This window comes from Choloepus didactylus, chromosome 4 (genome assembly GCF_015220235.1).
Source record: "Choloepus didactylus isolate mChoDid1 chromosome 4, mChoDid1.pri, whole genome shotgun sequence".
Lineage (NCBI taxonomy): Eukaryota > Metazoa > Chordata > Mammalia > Pilosa > Megalonychidae > Choloepus > Choloepus didactylus.
Genome location: NC_051310.1, coordinates 122300787 through 122324535, shown reverse-complemented (window position 1 = coordinate 122324535; position 23749 = coordinate 122300787). Strand labels below are relative to the sequence as shown.

The 23749-nt window shown below is 42.6% G+C and overlaps 1 protein-coding gene across 5 annotated transcripts in view; it reads left to right on the top strand.

The window, feature by feature from the left end:
- The first annotated feature begins 493 nt into the window (after positions 1-493).
- Positions 494-23749, top strand: part of CGNL1 (cingulin like 1) — a 171998-nt gene continuing 148742 nt past the window's right edge. For 2 of the 5 annotated variants that reach the window (XM_037833863.1, XM_037833861.1), the window contains exon 1: positions 6009-6288. In XM_037833863.1, the coding sequence (XP_037689791.1) occupies positions 6037-6288 (252 nt within the window). In that variant the 5' untranslated portion in view covers positions 6009-6036. Of the gene's footprint in view, positions 574-6005; positions 6289-23749 lie in introns of those variants that run through there. The other 3 variants (XM_037833865.1, XM_037833864.1, XM_037833862.1) reach the window with 3 other exon arrangements.

Genomic DNA, 23749 nt, shown 5'->3' with positions numbered 1-23749 from the left:
CTCAGGGGTAATGGGGAGGGGATGGGGTAGGAAGCGGGGCGCGAAATCGGGAAGACTTCTTGGAGGTGGGAGATTTGAAAAATCAGGAGATAAATGCCGGGTGCTGGCGGGAGGAGAGGTGGGAGGACATTCCGATCAGGGGAATAGTGAAGACAAAGCATTCGACGAGGGGAGTGTGAAGCTTGGGGTGGGATGGAGCGAGGAAGAGGCGCTGGCGGCAGGCGGGGAGAAGGCGCGTCGGGGCCCGAGGTCGAGCGGGGGCGGGTGGGTGCCAGGGCAAGTGTGTCCCGAGGGACCGTGGGGCGGCGCGCGGGGACAGGGAGCGAAGGAGGGCCGCACCGAGCGGCAGGAGGCGGGCGGGGCCCGCGGGAAGGGGCGTAGGGGGCGCCGGGTTCCTCCTTGCCCCGGCCGCGCGTCCCGCCGCAGCCCCGGCCGGGGCCCCTCCTCCTCCCCTAGAAGGCGGGCGGGCAACTGCGGGGCGGGGCCCGCGCTCGGCCTGCCTCCTAGCGGCGCCGCGGCCCCTGCACTCCGGCCGGGTTTTGCTGGCTGCGGCGGGAGCAGGACCCGGCGGCGGTAAGTGAGCGCAGAGCGGGAGCGGGGCCGAGTGCGCGCGGTGACCCGGGCCGGGGGGATGAGGTGCCGCCGAGGGCGGACGGGTCCCGGAGGGGCTCGGGCTCTTCCAGGTGCGCCGCGCTCAGCCCGCCCGTCCGCCCGCCCTCCGAGCACCGCGCCGCGCTGGCCGTGCTGGCCGTGCTGGCCGCGGGTCCTGGGACTCCGAAGGTGCGCTCCTGGCCCGCGCCCGCAGTGCGCTGCGGGGAGACTTGCAGACCATATGGTGCGGATTCCTGGGGAGCCCGCGGCGGGGCGGGACAAGGGGGCGGGTGCTCTCCAGGACCACCTTTTAGTGAAGAGGGCTCCACAGCCCTCGCACCCCTACCTCGACCCTCGGACTCGAGTGACATCTGGGAGCGAGCGAGGGCTCTTTGGAGATCTGCACTGAGTACTTCAGTCCCTGCCCTACCCTGTTTTCCTTAATTTCCCAGCGTGCTCGTCCAGACCATCCCTTGAAAAGAAAGGGCTTGTCCCCGCCTCTCTCGACCACCACACCTTCTGCTGTTCAGGCTGGTCGTCCCTGGAAGCCCCCGCCTCATTTATGGTAGATATCTTAGCTTTCCAAGGGACTTTTCCAAGTTGCATCATTGTTTGGACTCCAGACAGGTGCTTGGCTGTCATGTTGGAGTTTGTTTCACAGGATATTTAAAAATTTTGTATATTTGATATGTGTGTATCCCTTCACAGAAGTCCCCAAGGAAGCGGAGCACTTCCAGCGATTCTCCCGCTGCTCACAACACGTTGGGAATTCTTTTGGGGCACTGGTTCCCAAACTTGGCTGCACATGCCGGGAGTTTTTAAGAAATACTGATGCCTGGGTCCCATCTCCAGAGATTCTGATTTAGTTGGTGTGGGGTGCAGCCTGGGCAATCCTAATGTGCAACCAAGTTTCAGAACCTCTGCTTTGGTGACTAGTCCTTTTTTGAAGAACTAGGGAGGATCAGTTGCAACGTAGAACTCATCTCAGGCACACTTTTCCGTAATCCCCTCTCCAGCTGAAGAGTCTGTTGGTTGGTGCTTCCCAACTGTGCCTTTAGTTGGAGTTCTCTTTGTTTCCACTTCACTGTTTGCAGTAAATATTGCCAGGGAGCTTTCTGCCAAGGAGGTGGGGGGTGTTGGAATTCAAACTCTGAAGTCCTTACAAGGGTCAAGGTTGTCCTATACAGTGTTATCCTGTTCAGGAAAAACCAAGTGATAATTGGATTTGTCATATTTGGAAAGGATTTCAGTCTAAAAGGAAGAAAAATATTTAGGAATCCCTCAGCTCAAGACCCCCCACAGATAATGGTTTTGCATAAATCTGGGGAATTTTCATACCAGAAGGAAAGCTAACAGGATCCTTAAGGTTTTGTGATTTATACTTGTGTTAATGTGTGCGTCTTTGTGGGTTGAACATCCTGCAGATGTAACAATGTATATTTCTGGTTGATAGACTAACATCCTAGTTAGGGAGTTAATGTCTTACAGTAGCATGGCACATTTCAAGTGAGACCTTACCCGCCTGTCAAATGATTTATAAAATGATAGGAAAATAGGACTAAGGAAAAATTTAACTCATGTAAGTATTGATCATTGAACACCTATTTTATTAAGAAAGTCTGGTTTTAGTGTCCTTGCTACCAACATGACAGTTTCTTGGGATCCTGATTAATTCACTGTTGTACCCCAGGTATGATGTTTGTAATTAGATGCCACTTAGATGTTGATATTTGGCCACAAACCAGTGGATTTTGTATTTTCTTAGGCAATGGTCCTCTATACTGCATTTTTGTTAACAGTGGGAAGATATATGGAGAATACCCTCCAGAGGTGGATGAACATTTGTGTTCATTGATAGCTTCTGTCATTAGTAGGAAGAAAATAAATTTTGAAAACTACAAAATTATATAGTTTTGCCTGGTTGTTTTTCTCTTTTCCCCACCTTCCAGCACCACACTCTGCTCCTACCCCGTATTCAATTGCTGGAAGTATGGTCACTGTGGGAGCCGGCTTAATTGTCTTGGCCTGAGAATGGAGGGTCAGGTGGCGTGCCTGGGCTGACTGGGCGGCTCCTGACCTGAATCCTTAACCTTTGGGGAACAGGAACATATGGAAAGTGTTTACCCACTGTTGGGTTTTTTTTTTTTTTTCCCTCCCCTCAGGTCAACAAAATGAAGCCATGCTATTGAATGGTTTATTAACTTGTGAGTCTTGTTTCTATTTGGGGAAAAAAAATACTTATTTAAGGATGCTGTTGAGCTGTTGGGGTCTGAAAAGTTGCATATGAATAGCAGTAGTTATACTCTGCTATTATGCTATTAAGAATGCACTAGAGTGCTGTTATGCACTCTAGTGCATTCTTCCAAAAAAAGTTTAGAAAAAGTGTATGTAAATGTGGACCTAAACAGATTTACTGAAACAGCTCTCACTTGGAGGTAGGAGCTCTAATATTCTAAAGTGATTGGAAGAAAGTAAGTGAAGAAAAATATGAAGAGTTAGCAAGGAGCTTCTTCATTTAGGGTAAGGATATACAGCATCCAGAAGAGAAACTTTTCATTTGTATTAAGAATAGATTGCCCTAATAGTTACCCGCTGCCTGTTTTTCTTTATGTGGAGCAATTTGCTTGTACTGATGGAGTGAGGGTGGTTAAATGAAATTTAATGGTCTTCTAACTCTCTTTTTCCCTGAAACCCATCTAAGTAATACTGTTGACTTTTAAAAAAAACAAAACAGAACAAAATGGATTTTGTGCTTTTCCTTTCTTTCCCTTCTTTGATCCTGTCCATAAAGGGCAGTGAAATGGCTAAGAGTTTGGCATCAGAGAAAAAAAGCCAAATTTAAGGGGAATTGAAAATTGGGTAATTTTCCTTGAATGATCAGGCACTTACTTTATCCTGGCAATTGCCATTACTGTTATCAAGAAATATTTTATGACATGAAAACTCTGAAAATGAGGGGAGAAAAAGGAATTTGATGGGAATAACACCTGAATTGACTGGTCTTTCCTTAGAGAGTACCTAACTGGAGTTTTAAGTTAAAAGCCCCAGTTCCAACTCTTTTACTTTCTTTCCTCATACACCTTCCCCTTCTGCCACTCTGATATCCTTGGGAAAGATAGTGCTTCACCAGGTTTTTTTTTTATTGTCTCATTCCTTTTCTTTTCTTTTCTTTTTTTGGCTTTAAATGACACACATTTATTCTGACAGTTACGGAGGTCAGAAGTCTGATAATGGATTTCACTGGGCTAAAATCAAGGTGTTGAAAGGGCTGTGTTTCTTCAGAAGCTCAGGAGGAGAATCCGTTTCTTGCCTTTTCTAGCGTCTAGAGGCTGCCCACATCCCTGGGCTTGTGGCCCCTTCCTCCGTCTTCAAGACCAGGAACAATGCATCTCTCTGCCTCTTTTCTGAAGCCATTTTTCTCCAAGTCTCCTTTTCTGCCTCCCTCTTCTACTTTTTTTTTTTTTTTAAATTAGAGAAGTTGTGGGTTTACAGAGCAATCATGCATAAAATATGGGATTCCCAATATACCACTCTATCATTAACACCTTGCATTTTCTTATTTCTTTATTCACTTATCCAACAACTACTTACTAAGCCCCTCCTTGGCCAACCTCTGTATTGCCCACTGAGTTTTCGGTGGTAAACAGGGTTCAGTCCTTTCCTTAAGAAAAGCTTGAAGTTTGGGGTGGGGGTGGGAAGATGTAAACTGTGGATGATGTTGGGGGCCCTTCTAATCACAATGAGCATGGAGAGCCTTGGGGCACCCTTGTGCACCTGTCTAGCCTCACCTGGGTAGATACTTCCTCAAATCACTAGCACAGCAGGCATAAGAGAGCTTTACTTGGGCTCAAATTGGATTTTATTTTATTAAGACCCCACACCAAGTTTTAAATAACTGATTTCAGATACTTTTCTGATGGGGGAGAGGGAAGGGTGCATGTGCCGATCATGCAGAGGGGACATGGAAAGTGAAGAAAGAGGAGGCTAGATTTTGGCAAATGCATTTTGCTTAAGGGTTCTGGCAAAAAGGAGGAAGGGGTCAGCTCCACCCAGGGTTGGGAAGCTGGCAGTGTGGTTGGATCCATTTTTGGCATGTTGACAGCTGGCAAAATCAGCTTAGATTGTAGTGGGTACCTCTGCAGCATAGCAGCTGCCACTGAACTTTTCAGAGCAAATGGTGTGTTCCCTCTGTGACTCTAGTCAGAAGGTAGACATTCCTTATTCATCATACCATTGCCACTGTGGCTCATGTTTCTTGGACAGACTGAAAACTGAACTTCACACTGTTTTCCTTTGGGAAGGTGGTTTCCAAATAGCTGACCTACAGGGCTGACAACCTCAGGGTTGCAAGAATAGTGACCATTTGTTTATTGATCACTTTCCGAGTGCCAGGTAGTATGCTCAGCACTTTTCCTCTATTGCTCTGAACCCTTATGTTCCTGAGAGGCGGGTAGGTAGTAACCTCATTTAAAGATGAGGAAACTGAGGCCCAAAGAGTGCTGGATCCTGCTGAGGATCATAGCGCTTGAAAGTGGCAGTTTCTGGAGTGTTCGTGTCTGAATGCAGAGTTCTTTCCACTGTTCCACGTTCCTCTTAAGCAGAGCTGATAAAGAAATTGTGTTTTCAGTGCCTTGTTTTTCTGACATCACAGGCTCCTCCGATTTGGATTGATTTATTGTTTTTGTCTGCTAGATGATTTGTAGTATTAGACTGAAGACCATCGTGGGCTTGTGATCCCAAGGGAAATTTTATGGAATCCTGCTTTTCTGAGTGTTAAAGGAAAGGCAGGTTACCACTGTTGAGAAAGGCTCTGAATGGATCCCAAATCCTAATTAAAGAAACACTGTCTCCATATTTCTTTAAACTCTGCAATCCTTTGAGTTTCTTGAGATAATTGGTTGTTGGGTAAGAAATTAAAATCTGATGTTGAACATTCTGGAGGAAAATGAAGCTGTGTATGTTCAATTCCTGTTTATGTGGTACTTGTAACAAAGCAAAACTTTGCTGCGTAGTAATTACCTCAGGCTCTTAAAATTACAGGTAGTAAGGGCTTAGAGACTGTGTGGAGCTATGATTAGTGGAGATGAGTTTAAAACAGGGTTAGTGAATGAGCGTTCATTACTACAATGGACTGAAGCTCAATATTTCCACCCGGGATGGATCAGCTCCAGGGAACGTTTCCAGAGGATTTAGTTGAGGGTCGTTATGGAATTAGAGTGTTTGGGATTAGAGCACAGGGCATTTGTTTTGAACGTGGACTATTTCTGCAGCCTGGCTGGCAGCCTCGTTGTTTGCAAGGTGGAGTTTATCCCCTGCCGCCCAATGGCAGGGATTTCTGCTTGCCTTAGGTCCAGTAAGCAATGGTTTAGGCCATAACTTTGTAGATTTTTTAGGTCTATAAAACCAATGTTTAAAAGACAGACCCTCTACTGTTAATAATCTTTTATGCCATTGCTCATCTCTTTGCTGCAGATTGGGGCAAGAAGACCAAGATTTTCTGGTCTTGGATTCAGTAATTCTCTCAGTTTGGACTCTTCACCTGTTGTCTGTTCTGTTTTACAGCATTTGAATGGGTCCTCTGTTTTCCCTCGTGAATGTGTGGTCTATAAAGGGAAGAGGAACTACTGTGGCCACGTCTCTGTCAGGGTTAAGACCTCTTGGGAATCCTGTGATGTGAGTGTTGGTCCCATTTTACAGGTGAGGAAGCTGGCTCTGTGAGGCTAGAGGCAGGAGCTAAGTGGGAGCTTGGGGATTCCAGCTTGGAGTTTCAGAATCTAAACAGCTGTGTTCTTTTGACTTTATTTCGACTTTTTTTTTTTTTTTCTTTTTTTACAAAGTAAGAAGAAACGGCCCAGCTTTCAAAGCATGAAGAGGTTCTAGTCTATCCTATGAACTATTATATCCTTGAACTTTATTGTATCAATAGCTTAAAAAAAAACAAGATGGCACCACCATTTTTTTCCCCTATGAAATTTTTATCCTCCTTAATAAAAACAATGACTTACTCAAAATTACCCAGCAGACCCTGAAAAGTTGGTTAGCCTCTCTCTTTGCCCTAATCAGGTATCAAAAAACCAGGGAAGTTTGCTTGGAATAGTGATTACTGTGAAAGCTTTAAGAGTTAAGAGAGGGACTGATAAAGAATGGAGGCAGAGATAAGAGAGAGTGCCAGAGCATAGTTTGCAGAGGGACTGCAGGGTGGAGTTTATCTTTAGGATTTCTTTGACTGGTGAGTTTCAGGTTTGGGTTTGAGCACTTTTGTTCCACATGTAGCCAGACCAGCTCAGCCCTAACTTTCTGCACTGCGCTGGGCCACCTGGAAGCTTTGGGGAGTGGGGGCTGGATTAGAGCCACAGGTTACCTGCTACCAGGTCTGGTTTGTTTAAGACACAAGCACCTCCCAGGTGTAGGTCCAGGAACCCACAGCGCCTCAGCTAGCATGGTGTGAGGTGGGGTGTTGTAAAGAAGAGAGAGCAGTCACCACTTTTCCCAGGATGCCTGCCCGAGGTGAGAAATTCTAACAATAATAGCAGATGCTCCTGGAGCACTTACCTGTGTCAGCCCTGTCCTGAGAACTTTTAATATGTCAGCTCTGTGGGATAGGTACTATCATAAGCTCATTTACAGGTGAGGGAAACGCGGCCCTGGGAGATAGGGTAACTTGTCAGAGTTGCTCAGCTACCAAGTGGTGGGAGTCAGGACTTGAACCCCGGTCACCTGGCCCCGAGTGTGCTCTTACCAACTACGGCCTCTCTAGACCCAGAGCTTCCAAGGCCTCTTCATTCGTTCATTCCCTCTTCAAAAAATTATTGACCTCTGGCAATGCCTTTATTTTAATAATTAGTCCACCATCAATGTCCCTTGTTTACATGTCTTAACTCCCAGAAACCCATAGACATACTTGTAAAAAGGAGAAATTTCTTTGCTCACTTTGTGTCCCCAGTGTCTTGCAGCAAATGGGTGCTCAGTGAAGTTTTGTGGATGGGAGGAAGGAAGGCAGGGAGACAGAGGCAGTCAGCCTTTTGGAACTAGACGTCCTGGTATTTCATCGGTGTCTCTCTAGCAGTAACAGTGATTTCTAAATGAAAAACCCAGATGATCCCCAAGGAGGATGAGAGTGTGTGGGGAGTGTTTTACAAAAATAACGAGAGAGGGAATTCTTGGTAAAGCATGTTATTTTTTATGTATTTCAGGTTCTCACAGTCCTTGTGTGGCCTTTGGCTTGGGTTTGGTCTTAAAGCATTTATTTGGAAGGCTCCTTATGCCCATTCAACAGATTATTTTGTAAATAAAGGATGTCCTTCAGACTTGTTGGGTGCTGCTTTTGTCATCAGAGTCAGCAGAACACATTTTCTTTGGGTTGAGGACTAAGTGCAGGGGATTCAGTCAAGCCTGCCATCCTAGGGCAAGGCACAGTTTACCACTTACAGGCATGGGCAGATAGAAAGTTTTCCCATCTTTTGTTTTCTCATTCTTTCCTCCACCATGGGGTAAGAGCATTGGGGTCTCACCTACTAAGATTTGAAGTCCTGTTTGCCCATCACCAGGAGTGTGGTCCTGGGCAAGTTCCTCTTCAATTTTGGGTTTGTTTCCTCATCTGTTGAATGGGGGTATAGCGCCTGCCTCATAGAATTGTTGTGATGGTCACATCTGTTTAACATAGTGTTGTGGTTCTCAAATGGGGGTGATTTTGCCCCAAGGGGACATTTGGCAATGTCTGGAGACATTTTTGGTTGTCACAACTGGGTAGTGGGGAGGCTCCTGGTATCAAGTAGTAGAGGCAGGGATGCTGCGGAACATCCTACAATATACAGGACAGCCCTGCAACATATCAGTAGTGCAACAGCCGAGACACCCTGGCACGGTTGGACTTCCATCAGTGCTACTAGCTCTTTTTGACTTCTCTGATCCAGGGGAGCTATTGGCCAGTGACACCCTTCTTAATTACAGTGGAAGGAATGGAAAGTAACCATTTTATCGAGGCCTCTGAGTTACCCACAGGTGCCCCTGAAGTGGGAAGGGCTATTTTCTTCTCCATTAAAGGCTCCTTAAATTCATTTTTAATTGCTTGTATCCATTTACAAATAAACAATTTATATGCTAAAACCAGTCAAACACCTTACCATCTCAGGAGAGTTAAACCTGGCTCTGGGTCCAGTGGGGCCAGCTGGAGTAGAAGCTGGGCTCCAGTGCCCGCTGTGTGGCCTGAGGCTGGCCACACCCCCCCTCCCGTCAGCCTCGATTTCCCCCTTCTGTCAAAGGACAGGCCGTCACTTCTTCCCTCCTATCTCATGTTCTTGAGGACTAAATAAAATAACATGGGAACCTCTATCCACGGGGGGTGCTAGGATGGTTATTAAGGTGCACCTTTTGATTGTGTCTTTCAGAGGACTCGGTTCATAAGTGACCACTCGGTAAATGCCATTAGAAAATGATGAGGCCAAAGAGTATTTGTGTTCTTGGCCAAGTGTTTGACTAAGCCGGGAAAACAATTCCTGTGGTGGAGTGTGCTGTAGGAGGCAGAGTAGTCCTGGGGGTAAGAGCAGGAGGGGCGAATGTAAGTTATCTGGTCACCCCACGTCAGACTCAATTTTTGGCTTTTCTCTTATTTTGCTGTGCAACCCTGGGCAAGCTATTCAACCTCATTGTGCCTTGGTTTCCTCACCTATAAAATGGTGGTAACCATAACAATCTTACCCACCTCAGAACGTGAGGATTTAGTGACCCCGTCCTTGTGAAATGCTCATTGTGCTTGGGGAACTTAGCTCAATAAATGAACTGCTTTTAGTAAATAATATGATTTATTTTATTTTGGCCTGTAGCATGTCAGTTTTTACTCAGGTGAGAGAGGAATTTTCTGCTGGGTTAGGAGCTGAAAGAGGATTTTTCTGGAGCTCCTGGTGCCTGTGTGTGTGTGTGGTAAAATACATATATCACAAAATCCACCTTTGAAAGTGTATAATTCAGGGGTATTGCATACATTCACAGTGTTGGGCAATCATCACCACCATCTAGTTTCATCAGCCCCAACGGAAACCCTGTGCCCATTAAGCAGTCACTCTCCATTCCCCCTGGCAACCACCGATCTACTTTCTGCTTCTGTGGATTTGCCTTTTTGGACGTTTCATACAATATGTGACCTTTTGTGACTGGCTTCTTTCAATTAGCACAGTGGTTTTGAGGCTCATCCATGGTGTAGCGTGCATCATTATTTCATTCTTTTTAACCTGATATTGTTTCATCACACCTATTTTTTCCTCAGGTTATGCCCTGTTTTTCAAACTTTAAAATGTCTTTCTTCTTTTATTTTCATCCTTTTTGACCAGTCTTATTTTTTCTGCTTTTCCCATCCAGTGATTCTAATGACCCTAGAAATGAATATTGGGATAATGCTCCCATGCCAGGTTCTTGGTGCGGCTGGGGAGGAGGTCTTGTTATGTATCTTATTCCTGCTGTAGAATCAGCCGCAGGAGCACACACAGGACCTTGAGCTGTGTTTTCATTTCCCCGTGACAGCGCGGCAGATTTTAATAACAAGTGTCTGGAAAACACCCACCAGGCCCCCTTTATTCCCCAGTTTAAAAGCTTTCCACAATGAGAAGTGGCTCTCAATTAAGTCGTTTAATACAAACCTCCCTCTGTTTTAAAGCATTCTTAGGAAGTGTTTACATTTAACGCCACTGCTGGCTTCCAAATGAGGAGCTGTGGAGTGAGTGATCCTTAACCTGTGACTTTAATAATATCCTTTGCTTCAGTTTCCCAGGTGGAGGTCTGGGCGGATTTGCAGCTTGTCATTGACCTAGACTGGGGGGCGGAGATGGGGGCGGGGCCGATCTTGACTCCCTATCTTGCACCCGCCTCCACCCCCACCTTCAGCAGCCTCTGGGAGAAGATTCCAGAGGCCCAAAGCTGCATAGAGATGTAAAATTAACTCTTTGGAGAGAGGCTGGACTGAATAGAAGTGAAACCGTTCCCTGTGCCCGGGGAGGGCTACTACCCTCTCCCCTCTTCCTCCCACCTGCCATCCCAAATGCGGACTTTACTAACAGGGTGGAAAGAGATTCAAGCACGTGTGAGAGCAGTGCAGGGCCTCTGAGATTCTGGGGTTTGGGGGCTGGATCCGACGTTTCTAGGTCAGGCTTTGGAGCTTTCTTGGGCTAAGGAGGCCCTGGGACCTGATGGCTGGGGGGGCTTTACTTTTTGCTCTGATTTTGGGGAAGTGAGCAGGCCCTGCAAGGAGGACCGTGGGCTGCGTTGACAGGCTGCGTTGGCAGACTTATGGAGACTGCTAGGATTTATTATAGGGAGTACCCAGGGAAAAGCTGTGTCCGGAAATAAAGGAAGTTTTAGGGTGGCCTTCCCTTTGTGCTGCATTTCTGGGGGTCCTCCTTGTGTTGGATGAGAACGGGAGGGCGAGGCTCTCCAGTCACCGGCCAGGTTGGGATTTTAGTGCGAGGTAGCAGGCCTCGGTGGTTAGGAGCGTAGACTCAGTCCCCAGGTTCAAATCCTGACTCTGGGGTAATGTTATATGAGTTGATATAGGTAAAGTGCTTAGAAAAATGTCTGGATAGAGGGCTGCATATGTGTTTGCTCTTATTATTATACTGGCGCTTACTTTGTGATTTCCCTGTTAGAATTGTAGAAATCCTCCTTGTTATCAAAACACATTCCTCCATTCTGGCAGGCTTTGAATTCCATGGAGAGGGTGACTGGCCCGGGGCCCTTAAGAAAACAGGTTACGCAGATGATGAAATCCTGTTTGACGAATCCATTAAAGTTTTCTGAGGGAGAAAGTTACGTGTGGAAGAAAGGCAAACCACTGCATGTAATTTATTTAGACTTCTAAAAAATATGTGAGGAGTCTTCATACCAAAGGTTATTAAAATTGTGAGCCCCCAAACTCTAAGTGGAGAAGGTGCATGTAATGAGGAATATAGCCAAGACTGGTCTTTTGTATTATTCTCAAGAACAGGAGAAACGGCATGGTGAAATCTTCACATTTGCAGATGAAATGCAATTCTTCTTTTAAAAGTAAAATGCAAAGACATTGGAATTAAATTCTAGGGAGGTGGGTTTTTATTTTTTTTAATTATTATTTTTTTAATTTTGGGCATTACGTGGGGATTAAACTATACTTTTAAACAATTCAACCTGGGCAGCCAGGGGTTGGGACTAGGAATTCTGTGTGCTGTTTCCTAGCACAGCTAGGATCATAGGTGCTCAGTGAATGTAGGTCAAATGAATAAATGAAGATTTAGTAGAACCAAGGGTCTATTAAAAAATAATCCAAGTTATTTCTGTCTTTTAAAAAATAATGTCTAGTTCCCAACTGTCATTAGTCAAATAGTGCATTAGTAGAAGGTAGTAGAATCTACCATTAATAAATACGACTCACTTAAATCATTTAAAAGCACAGATGCTGAATTTTATCCCTTTTGTGAATAACCGAGGACAATAGGTTTAACCAATTAAAAAAAAAAAACAAAAAACAGAAGCTTTGTCAACACAGACCTCCCTCCCTAATAGGATTTAGGAACCTTGGAATTTTGCTTGTCCCCCCAAACAACACCACCACCAACAAAACACACACACACACAAGCTGGAATTAGTTGTCATGTATTTTTCACTGGGCTCAGCTTCCTGTGTGCCTAGCATAGAGCCTGTTTTGTAGAATGTGTTCTACATGTGTTTGAAGAGGAATGAATTAAGATCTCCTTAATGTAAACACAAATATTTTATTATTGCGTTCCTATTATGTGCCAGGTAAATTTATTACGTATATCTTCACAATGGTTGTATTAGTTTTTGCTGCATAATATTACTGTGTAACAGCAATCACAGATCTCAATGGCTTTCGACCACAAACATTCGTTTCCCCTTTCAACTGTCTGCAGATCGACTGTGGTTCAGCTGACCTAGTTGGGGCTTGGCTGGACCAAGCTAGACTCCAGGCTTCCATTTGGGTTCATATCTATTCCATATATGTTCATCTCTGGGCCCCAGGATGAAGTGGCATGCTGGTGTCATGGTAGATCACAGAAGCATTAGAGGGCAAGTGAAATGCACAATGCTGAACATTCCATTGGCCGACACAAATCATATGGCTAAGCCCAATGTCATTGGGATGGGGAAGTCTACTTGGCTGATTCTAGTTGGAGGTAATGCAAAGTCACATGACGAAGAAGGTGGATGTGTAACCCTATTACAGGAGAGGGAAGCCCTGGAAACAATAATCCAATCTACCATAAAGGCAGAGAATGAATGAGAAGGAAGAGGGAAGTATGGGCCAGACTGGCCTTGTGGAAGCCTGCTAAACGTTGACCAGTGTGGTGAAGAACCACATACCCTTTGCCGAGGACTAGCCCAGGAATTGGAGATTTGGGGCAGAGTTACTATAAATTACCCTGGCAAGTACTGATTCTCATCTGGGTGAATGTCCCTGTACATTCATTTACTGTAGAGGTTCACACAGGAGAACTACTTCTCCATGGGAGGAGCAGAGTGTTGATTTGCTTGTGCCCTGACCAGCAGTCGCGACCTGAATGGCTGCCCACTCTGGTGGAAGGAGAGTGACAGGTTGAGACGGCAGAGGACCAAGAGGATCAAAGTACCCAAGGAGGCCATGGGCTTGGCTTGCCTTTTCCATGGCCTCCCCTCTGTGTAGGTCAGGGGTAATTCAGCCTAAATCCCCCCTTGATTTGTTGGTGACAGTTTATCATCAGGGCTTTCCTGTACCCTATCTCAATCTTCCTGAGAACCCCGGGCCTTAGCTTCCACATGCCCCCTTTTACATCTAAAGAAACAGGCCTTGAGAGGTTCGGTGACTTCTTTTCAGCCAACTGTCTCATAAGAAGCACATCTGAACCAGGTCATCCAATTCCCAGGCTAATGCTTGTCTTGCCCCCCCACAGTGATTGTCTCAGCCCAGGTGGTTGTGACTGGTGTTGGGGCATGACAGAATATTCTGGCTCTGTGCTGACAGTGTCTACTTTCATGAAGGAGCCAGATGAAGAAGATAGAAATATTGGCCAAGAGTAAGCAGTCTCTCTGTTACGTTTTTGCAGTGTGCCCTTTCTTTAGTGAAGAGCTGCTGGACTCTCCATGGAAAAAAAGGCTCTGGCCATTAAGTGAAAATGCAATGAGAATAGATGGCAACTAAAACTTTGTGATGGCAAGGGAATGAGGAGACAGAGACACATTCCGTGGGTGGGGTTATAAATTCAGTGGGCTTCTTTTGGAGAGCTGTTTGGCAGTGGAGATACTTTCTGCTACTAGTAAATGAAATTCAGTTAAAAGTGTTTTAAATAATGAGGTCATTTATTATTTCACATAAACAAGAAGTGTGAAGTTAGGGCATTTTTAGGATTAATTCATGGAAGATCCAGGTCTGTTTTTTCTTTGATCTTTGCCATCATCAGTGTTGGATATTTGCCTCAGGCTTGTCTCCTCATGGTCCCAAAGCGGCTGCAGTTGCTTCAAGCATCATATCCTCTCACAGTGATGTCCAGAGGCAGGAAAGGAGGAAAGCAGAGAACACTTTTGCTAAGAATCCCCAGCAGAACTTCCCCTTACGCCTTGTTGGCGGAACTGGGTCATATGCTTACACCTAAACCAATGACTAGCATGCGGAGATGATTAATCATAGCTGCTTAAACAAGTCTTGGGGCTAGAGAGTACCCTGATGTTCCTGGGTACTGGGAGGAGAGGGACAAAACTGGGGCTTTGCTGTCCAGGAGGAAAGCAGACAGTTGCTATTGGGTAGGTGGCTACCCGTGTCGGTTACAGAGTTATCTTACAAAATTAAAAATGTGCATGCTCTGACTCAACCCTTCCATGGTTAGGAATTTATTTTATGAATCTCCTCACACAAATATGATGGTAAACATACAAAGATATTCTTTGCAGCATTATAATAGGAAAACACTGAAAATAGCCTAATTGCTTTTCATCAGCAAACTGTTTAAATAAATTAATGTATAACCACATTATGGAATTGGGCAAATCTGAGAGTACTGATATACAACAAAAATCACACAATATACTATTAAGAGCAAACCAAAAACAAGGTGCAGATCAGTAAGTATTGTGTAATCCCATTTTTGGTTAAAAAAATCTTAATTCTTGATTATAAATTATAAGTTTCTGGAAGGAGTTCCAAGAACTTATTTCTGAGCTGGGGATTGGTGATCTGCTCTTTTTTATTGTTTTAATTTTATACAAATCATTGTATGTATTACCGTTATAGTAAAAAAGAAAATAAGTACTTTCTTAGTGTGTGCAGGGGCTTACGGAGAGGGATGCAAGGACTTAGGCATATCAGAAGCATGGTTGGGAGGTGTTGGGAGTGCCATTTGTCTGTGTGTGGTTGGTTTGAGGGGAGGCTGTGGAAGAGAAAAAGTCCAGGAGTGAAATCAGGTCATTGTTTATCTCTCTTGGTACCCAGAAGTGTCTTATCCATTGGAGTGTCAAACAAATGATTGAAGAATGAATATTTGGGTCAAGACCCAAAGCAACTTTATAATAAAGTACCAAAAACCCACCAAGCAGCTCAAGATCAGCAAGAAAGTAGATTCCACGGGATAATTATTTTGCACATAAAATATGCGTGCCATTTCCAACTTTTTCCTTGAGCTCCCAGAATCTAATTCATGGCCAAGAAATCAGTCTGCATATGAAACTTCCTATTGATCCATCTATCCCCTGCTGAAGCCTTCTGTGCCAAGTTCTGGATACAAAGCTGAAGAGGGTTCTTACATCAAATAGGAAAACAGAGAAGTGAACTACCATTGTGTGTTAGCTGTGTTTGTAGTGTGTGGTTTCAATGAAGAGCTATCTAGATGTCTGAAAGTCTGTTAAGTATAGAATGAGAAGCTGTTTTTTAAGCAAAATGAAGTTCTTTGATATGCTGGGTTAATGCATCAGAAAATTGCTGTCTTAATTATGCCACTCACCCGGATAATAATAAAACGCAGATAATAGTAGACAGAGATTTTCAACATGATTTGCCAATGTTAGTAGAAAAAGCATCAGTGTGCCTGTTAGTAAGATGAAATAATTGTATGTAGTAGTATTTTGAAGTACAATTCTCTTCCATGTAGAAACGCGAAGGCATATGGTTGTTGAAAAGCCTTTTTATTGGAGAGGGTGGGAGGAAGCTGAGGTAGCGTGCTTACATTCTGTTATGCTGATATTCTTTATAATTCTCTTGTCTGAAGGTTCTCTTTCTGAGTTTGATTCCTGTAAGTCAAAAAGAAAGAATACTGTAACTGACATTTCCATGGAGTTGCTTTTAACTTTCATTCTCTAGGATTTTAGCATTTAGCCCAACTGAAATGGCTACTGGAAACTCGCTTTATTCAGACAATGATGATATCATTGAGCTATGGTAAGATCATTTCCTTTGGAACAAAATGAAAAGCTTTCAGAGTTCACAATTGGAGGAAAAAGTAAAATTTTAGTAGGCCTCTTCTGCTACAGTTGAAAATAATCCATGTTTGAACGTCCTCCACTTGGCTTCAGAAATGTGCAATGGAAAGGTTCCAGCACATTTTTGAACTACAAAAAGTAAATATACCTTTTCAGTGTTTTTTTTTTTTTTTTTATGGTATCCTTGAAATATTTGGAAGAAGATTAATATTTCACATCTTTTTTTGCGATCATTTTGGGATCCAAAGAACCTGGAGTCATTGGTGTATTATGTTTTAAAGTGGACGTGATTTAAATTATTTGCTCGTGTGTGTGTTCGTGAACGTGTGCAGAAACCAAATACTCATACTTGCTTGACATAATCTTAGTACATTTTCTCTGGTTTTCAGATAGCTCATCCTATATCTGCAAATTCTGTGATTAAATTTAATAATTTTAGACAAATTCTGCATCTGCATCAGAAAATATAATAAAAATTAATAATACCAACCCTTGTACAGCACTCAACAGCATTTGGCACTATTCTAAGTGCTTAACATATATTGACTCATTTAATCCTTATAATAACCCTGTTATTATTCCATTTTACGGGGAGGAAACTGAGACACAGATTAAGTAACCTGCCCTTGGTGATATAACTAGTAAATGGCAGGGCTCGGTTCAAACCCAGGCAGCCTTTCTCTTCTTACTTAGTTGAAAGCAAGTGAAAAATTAATTGAAATAAAAATTCATGGGAAGTGAACCATTCCTAAATCTACAGTTAATTTTGTGAACTGGAGACTGCTGCATAGTCTTTCATTTAACTAAGATAATTTTATATGTCCTGAGTCCCTTGCTTCATGACCAATATTTTAAAAATTATTTCTGTCGTAAATTTGAAATACATTAAAGGATAGTGAATTTATCTAGTCAACACGAAAAAGTTATAACAGAGAGTTGGGTGTCTCTTCTCTTTCTTAGGGAAGAAAGATGAGCTCTTTCAGTTCCGGAATGACTCCTCAATTTAAAATGAATTATTGCACTGCTGCAAAAAGCTGCTATGGCTTTCAGAAGCTAAAGCCATTTTTTCTCTTCAGTGGTTTGTGTGACTCCTGCCAGTTTCCTTTCTTTGAATCCTCAGCAGCAACATCACTAGTGACCCACCCTCCTTGAAGTGAACCTGTGGTTGGTGTTAAACACAGAGAACTGCAGTGCTGTACTGAATGAGCGCCAGGTCACTGCCTGAGCTTCTGGCCTGGAGTAATAGATAAGAAAAGGGACTGAGAGACGGTGTCACTAGTTGGTTAAGAGCTTACAGCTTAAGGTGGTGCCTAGCACCAGCAAGGCCTCGGCTGTTGTGGTTGATGTTGTGTGTTGTGTACTGGCCTCGTAGCTTGTGCTGGGCACTCTGGTAAGCACTTGTCTGTGCATTGCCTCATTTAGTTCTCATCACATTCCCCTGAGGTAGGTGCTGTTCCTAGCTCCATCTTCAGATGTAGAAATGGAAGATTAGAGAGGTTAAAGAATTTGTACAAGGCCATGCAGCTAGTAATTAGTTAGAGCTGTGGCTCAGACCTAGTTTTATTTATTTTGTTTTGTATTGTTTTGTTTTGTTTTATTTTATTTTATTTTTAAGTAGAAAAGTTCAGAAATCATAAGTGTAAAAAAATTTTTAGATCGAGAAATATATTATCAGCACCTCAGAAATCTGCTTGTGCTCATCCTGGTTATTATTCCTCAGCAAAGGTAACCACCAGGGTATTGGTTTGACTGTTCTTGAACTTCGTAAAAACGCAATCATATTCATGCAGTGTGCATTCTTTTGTGTCTTTTTTTTTTTTTCACTTTACTTTATGTCTGTGAGAGTCATCCATATATTCGCACGTAGCAATAATTTGTTCTTTCTTACTGCTAAATATATTGCTACACTTCTCACTGTATATTTCATTATATGAGTATGCAACAATAATCAATCTCTTCTACTGTTGACAGATTTTTGGATTATTTGTAGTTCTTGGCTGTTATTGTGTTATATTCTTGTACATTCTTTTTGGTAGTTGTATGTGTGTAGTTCTTTGGGTATATATGTAGGAGTAGAATTGCAGGGTCCTCACATATGTGGAGCTTTGGTTGATGTGGTGTGCCGGTTTGAATGTATTATGTCCCCCAAAACACCATTATCTTTGATGTAATCTTGTGAGGGCAGACGTATCAGTGTTGATTAGATTGTAATTCTTTGAGTGTTTCCATGGAGATGCGCCCCACCCAACTGTGGGTGATGACTTTGGTTGGATAATTTCCATGGAGGTGTTGCCCTGCCCATTCAGAGTGGGTCTGAATTAAATTATCGGAGCAGTATATAAGCTCAGACAGAAGGAGCAAGCTTGCTACAGCCAAGAGGGACACTTTGAAGAATGCACAGAAGATGAGAGAGGAGGGGCAGATGAGAGACTGTTTGAAGATGGCCGTTGAAAGCAGACTCTTGCTCTGGAGAAGCTAAGAGAGGACAAACATCCCAAGAGCAACTAAGAGTGACATTTTTGAGGAACTGCAGCCTAGAGAGGAATGTCCTGGGAGAAAGCCATTTTGAAACCAGAACTCTGGAGCAGACACCAGCCACATGCCTTCTCAGCTAACAGAGGTTTTCCAGACACACTGCTGGCCATCCTCCAGTGAAGGTACCCGATTGTTGATGCGTTATCTTGGACACTTTATGGCCTTAAGACTGTAACTATGTAACCAAATAAACCCCCCTTATAAAAGCCAATCCATTTCTGGTGTTTTGCATTCCAGCAGCATTAGCAAACTAGAACATATGGTGAAACAATTTTCCAAAGTGGTTGAACCAATTTATTACTCCCACCTAGCTGTTTGTGAGTTCTGGTGGTTCTAAATCCTTTTCAACAGACAGTTGACGTGAATTTGCCTGCTATCTTCATTTTGGCCATTTTGGTGAGTGTGTAGTGGAATTGTGTTGCATCAAGCTCAGTTTTGATTCCATAGCTTATGTTGCTGCTGTGTTTTTGTTTGTTTGTTTGTTTTAAATCAGAGAAGTTGTGGGTTTTCAGAAAAACCATGCATCAAATACAGGGTTCCCATATACTACCCTATTAGTAACACCTTGCATTGATGTGGTTCATTTACTAGAGTTGCTGAAGGCACACTTTTATAATTGGACTATTAACTGTGGTTTAATTTAGGGTTCACTGTTTGTGTTGTGCATAGCCTAAGCTGCTCCCCATGCTGCTATCCACTTTAACAATTATAGTGTCCTTGTTGTATGGGAGGCCCTGTGCTGAATGCTGGGCATATGAAAATGAACACAAATTTGACTTCTGTCCTCAAGGAGTTTACAGTCCCATGAGGGAGATGGACCCAGAAATCACATAATTGTAGTCTGCAATAGAGTGTAAGATGTTAAATAAAAGTTACCATTTTCATTCTTACTAATCTTTTTTACCACATGGGGATATCCTTAGAGGCTGTATGTGTCTGTCTACTTGTTCCTGCACTAAATAGTTGTGGAAGTTTCTGTACTGCTAATTCTCATAGCTGCCTTTTTGTGGTTTTTCTGTCATCATCTTTATCTGACACCATGTTTGCTTCTATAGCAGCTTACACGTCTGTTTTATTGCCTCTACTTGGCTCTGGGCTTGGGATTTTAATTTCCAACTATGTAGAGTAGTATGTAAGAAAGGAAGGAATAAGGAACCTGATGTTGAATTGTGTTTTGCTCTGGGTGCTAGGCTTTGGGACAGCCTTTTGCCTAAAAAGGAAACTGCGGGCCTCATGGTGCCATAGTATTGGATGCTCAAAGGCCATTTCAGCTCCCATTTATTTTTTTCTTTCTTATTAAAAACAAACAAAAACAAAAACATGTGCTTATTATAAAAATTCAAGCATTACAGAAATGTGTGATTTAAATGGAAAGTTACCTGTTTTATCACCTCCAGTTATATCTGTTCATTAAGAATTTCGTGGATTGTTTTTGAGTTTTCTGTAACTTTATACATATAAATTATTTCACAGAAGTGGACCTACTCTATAACTATATATTATTCTGATACTTAGTTTTGTTTTGTTTTTAACAATATCTCTTGATACTTTCCATGTTGTGGATATAAATCTTTGTGTGTGTGTGTTTTAATAGCTGCCTGGTATTCTACTATATGGATATATCATAATTCAACCATACCCCAATTCAGACACTTGGGTTATTATTAATACCTTGTATTTGGTTTTTTAAAATAATTCTTTTTTTGAATTAGAGAAGATGTAGGTTAACAGAAGAATCATGCATAAAAATACAGAGTCCCCAAAAAACCCTCCCTCCATTATTAACACTTTGCCTTGGTGTGGTACCATTGTTGCAAATGATGAAATAATGTTGTTATACCATTACTATCCACTACAGTCCATAATTTACATTAGAGTTCACTGTGTTGTACAGTCCTATGGTGTTTCAAAAAATTTATTCTAATAACACATACAACCTAAAATTTCACCTTTTAACCACATTCAATATATAATTCAGTGATGTTAATTATATTCACAAATGTTGTGCTACCATTCCTCCCCCTGCCCCCCCAGATTCAATAAAATTGTATTGGCATTCATAATTACCCATATGGTTACCTTTACCTGAGGTTTTTATTTCTTTATGCTTCAATCCATTGAATGGAGTCTTTTCTTTTCAGGTTGAAGAACTCCCTTTAGCATTACTTGAAAGGCAGGTTTAGTGGTGACACATTCCCTCAGCTTTTTAAAATTCGAGAATGACTTCATCTTTCCTTTATCTTTTTATTTTTAAATTTATTTATTTATTAAATTTTTCCTTCCTTATTTTTGAAAGACAGTCTCACTGGCTATAAAATTCTTGGTTGGCAATTGTTTTCTTTCAGCACTTTAAATATTTTGTTCCATTGCCTTCTTGCCTTCATGGTTTCTGATGAGAAATTGGCATTTAATCTTATTAGGATCTCCTTGTACATAACATTTACTTTTCTCTTGTGGCTTTCAGAACCTCTTCCATGTCCTTGGCATTGAACAGTTTGACTACTATGTTTTCTGGATGTGGTTCTCTTTGAGTTTATCGTTTGGGGTTTGTTGGGCTTGAAAGTGCATATTCATGTCTTTCATTATATTTGGGAAGTTTTCTGCCATTATTTTTTGGAATATTCCTTCTGCCCCTTTCTTTCTTCTCCTCTTGGGACTCTCAGAATACATATATTGGTATGCTTCATGGTATCCCACAGGTCTCTTGGGCTCTTTTCACTTTTTTTCATTCTTTTTTCTTTCTGATTCTCAACCTGAATCTTTTTGATTGTTGTGTCTTTGAATTCACTGATTCTTTCTTTTGCCAGTGCCAATCTGGTGTTGAAACTCTTTAGGAAATTTTTTCACTCAGTTATTGTGGTCTTCAATTCCAGTATTTCTATTTGGTTCCTTTAAAAAAAATTATCTCTTCATTGAGATTCTCACATTGTTCATTCATTGTTTTCCTGATATCCTTAGTTCTTTCTCCATGTTTTCTTTTATATCCTTGAGCATACAGAAGATCATTTTTTTTAAAAGTCTTCATCTGGTACATCCAAAGTTTAGTTGTCTTCATGATGGCTTCTGGGTTTTTATCTTGTGCCTTTGGGTGGACCATCATTTCCTCTTTCTTTGTCTTGTAATCTTTTGTTGCACATTGTGTATTTTAATATTTTAGCATATTAACTCTGGAATTTAGTTTCTGAGCTTTTTCTTCCCTCAGTTTATTTCTAGCTAGTGATATGACAGAGATTTCCTTGAGTGCCAGGAGCTAAGAGAAACAAACAAACCAAGGCAGAAAACACTGTTCACAGTCCTGGCAAATTGCTCTGCATTGTCTGGTGCTCTTGCTCAGAATTTAGCCCTACTACCAAGAAGATCAGCTGGAGGAGAACTCTAAGTGCGGCGCTCTCTCGGTCTTTTCTGTGCCTGCTTCTTGTCCTGGGCTTGTGCTTGCTTGTGGCCTTAGGAATTCTCCAGTTTATAGGAACTTGAATGCCTCCGCTACTCCCTATTTAGGATCCTTTTCTCCAGGCTGCTTTGATTTAAATGTTTCTTACCCTGCTTTAGCTGTCTGTAAGCTGCTGCTTTTTATGGGCCAAGTTCTGGGAGAGGGGGCCAGATACCAGTGTCTCTGGCTTCAGCGTCCTTGGTGCAGTCTTTTAGGCCACCACTTGATAGGTTGGCATGGACATGCAGGCACCCCAGTATGTGCCTAGGGGCTACTCTGCTGCCTCTGCAACAGGGCCAGAGACCCACAGTGGGAGTCAGGTTGGCTCCACGCCGTGCTGGAGGGGGTGAGGGAGGGGCCAGCATGTGTGCCATGAGCTTGTCCTATCATTTTTAAAGCTTTCTTGATTAGGCACCACCCTCCCCTCTTGTTACTGCAACACTTTAGCTATTTTCTGGAGTTTTGAGGCAGCTAGTGCTGCCAGTTTTTTGTTTATTGGTCAAAGGTTCTGTGGGAGAATGGCACTTTGGCACCTTGGAGCGTCTTATATCGCCATCTTGGTCGACTGGTGAGGAGGTCACTGTTTTTAAACCAGACTACCCATCAAGAATTTCTTGGGATACCTTTTGTTTTTTTTAAATGCAGAGTTTTTTGTACAGCTGAGGTAGCACAGGTTAGTAGATCAACTTAGTAGTTCTGTAAGGCACCATTGGTTTTGTGTGATATAATGACAGCATCTATGATCTAGATGTACAGGAAAAATTTGAATATGGTTATTTGGATTTTTCTTCTGTTTTCTTAGATGCAGAGTTTTAGGCCTTAACCTAGAATCATCTATCAAAATTTCAAAGAGTGAGTTCCAGGGATTTGTATTTTTTTTTAAAGTTCCCAAGTGATTCTGATGGAGCCACAGTTCTAGAACACCTAAGAAATTTTCATGCCAGCTTTACTCTTACATGAAATATCTTCAATTCAAAGGTGGAGGGTTCTAGAAAATTGATTTTATTATGTGTTCAACACACTTTTTGTTTGGTCTGCTAAAGCTGCTGAAATGCAGTATACCAGAAATGGGTTGGCTTTTACAAAGGGGGTTTATTAGCTTATGATTTTACAATTCTGAGGCTGTGAAAATGTCCAAATTAAGGCATCAACAAGAGGATACCTTCACTGAAGAAAAGCTGCTGGCATCTGGGTCTTCTCTGTCACATGGGAAGGCACATGGCCAGTGTCAGCTGGTTCTTTGCTCCCGAGTTCCGTGGCTTTCAGGTTCTGGCTTCAGTGGCTCTTTCTGCTTCTGTGAGTGTTTTTCTCTCTCTGAACTTTCTCTTATCCTCATAGAGGATTTCAGTACATAAAGGATTTCAGTAAAGGATTAAGACCCACCTAGAATGGGTTGGGTTACATCTCAATTGAAACAACCTAATCAAGAGCTCCCACCCACAATAGATCTGCCCCCAAATGAATGAACTGAAATTTCTGGGGTACATAACAGCTTCAAACCAGCACAACCTTAAACTTAATAAAGTTTTTAGTTTTCCCTGAAGAATAATGTCATTTGAGGTTCATCCACTGATGTCTAGTATTTTTTCTCCTACCAAATTTCCTGCTCTTAGTAGAGATCCAGATTGGCTCATCCTCAAATTCTCTTATGCATGCTGTGGCAAAGATTGTTAATTTTATGGTTAGTATCCATTCTCTCCTTCTTCCTTAGTAACCAAAAACCCGATTGTGTGTGTGTGTGTGTGTTGCAGCGTGCCAGGCTAAAAC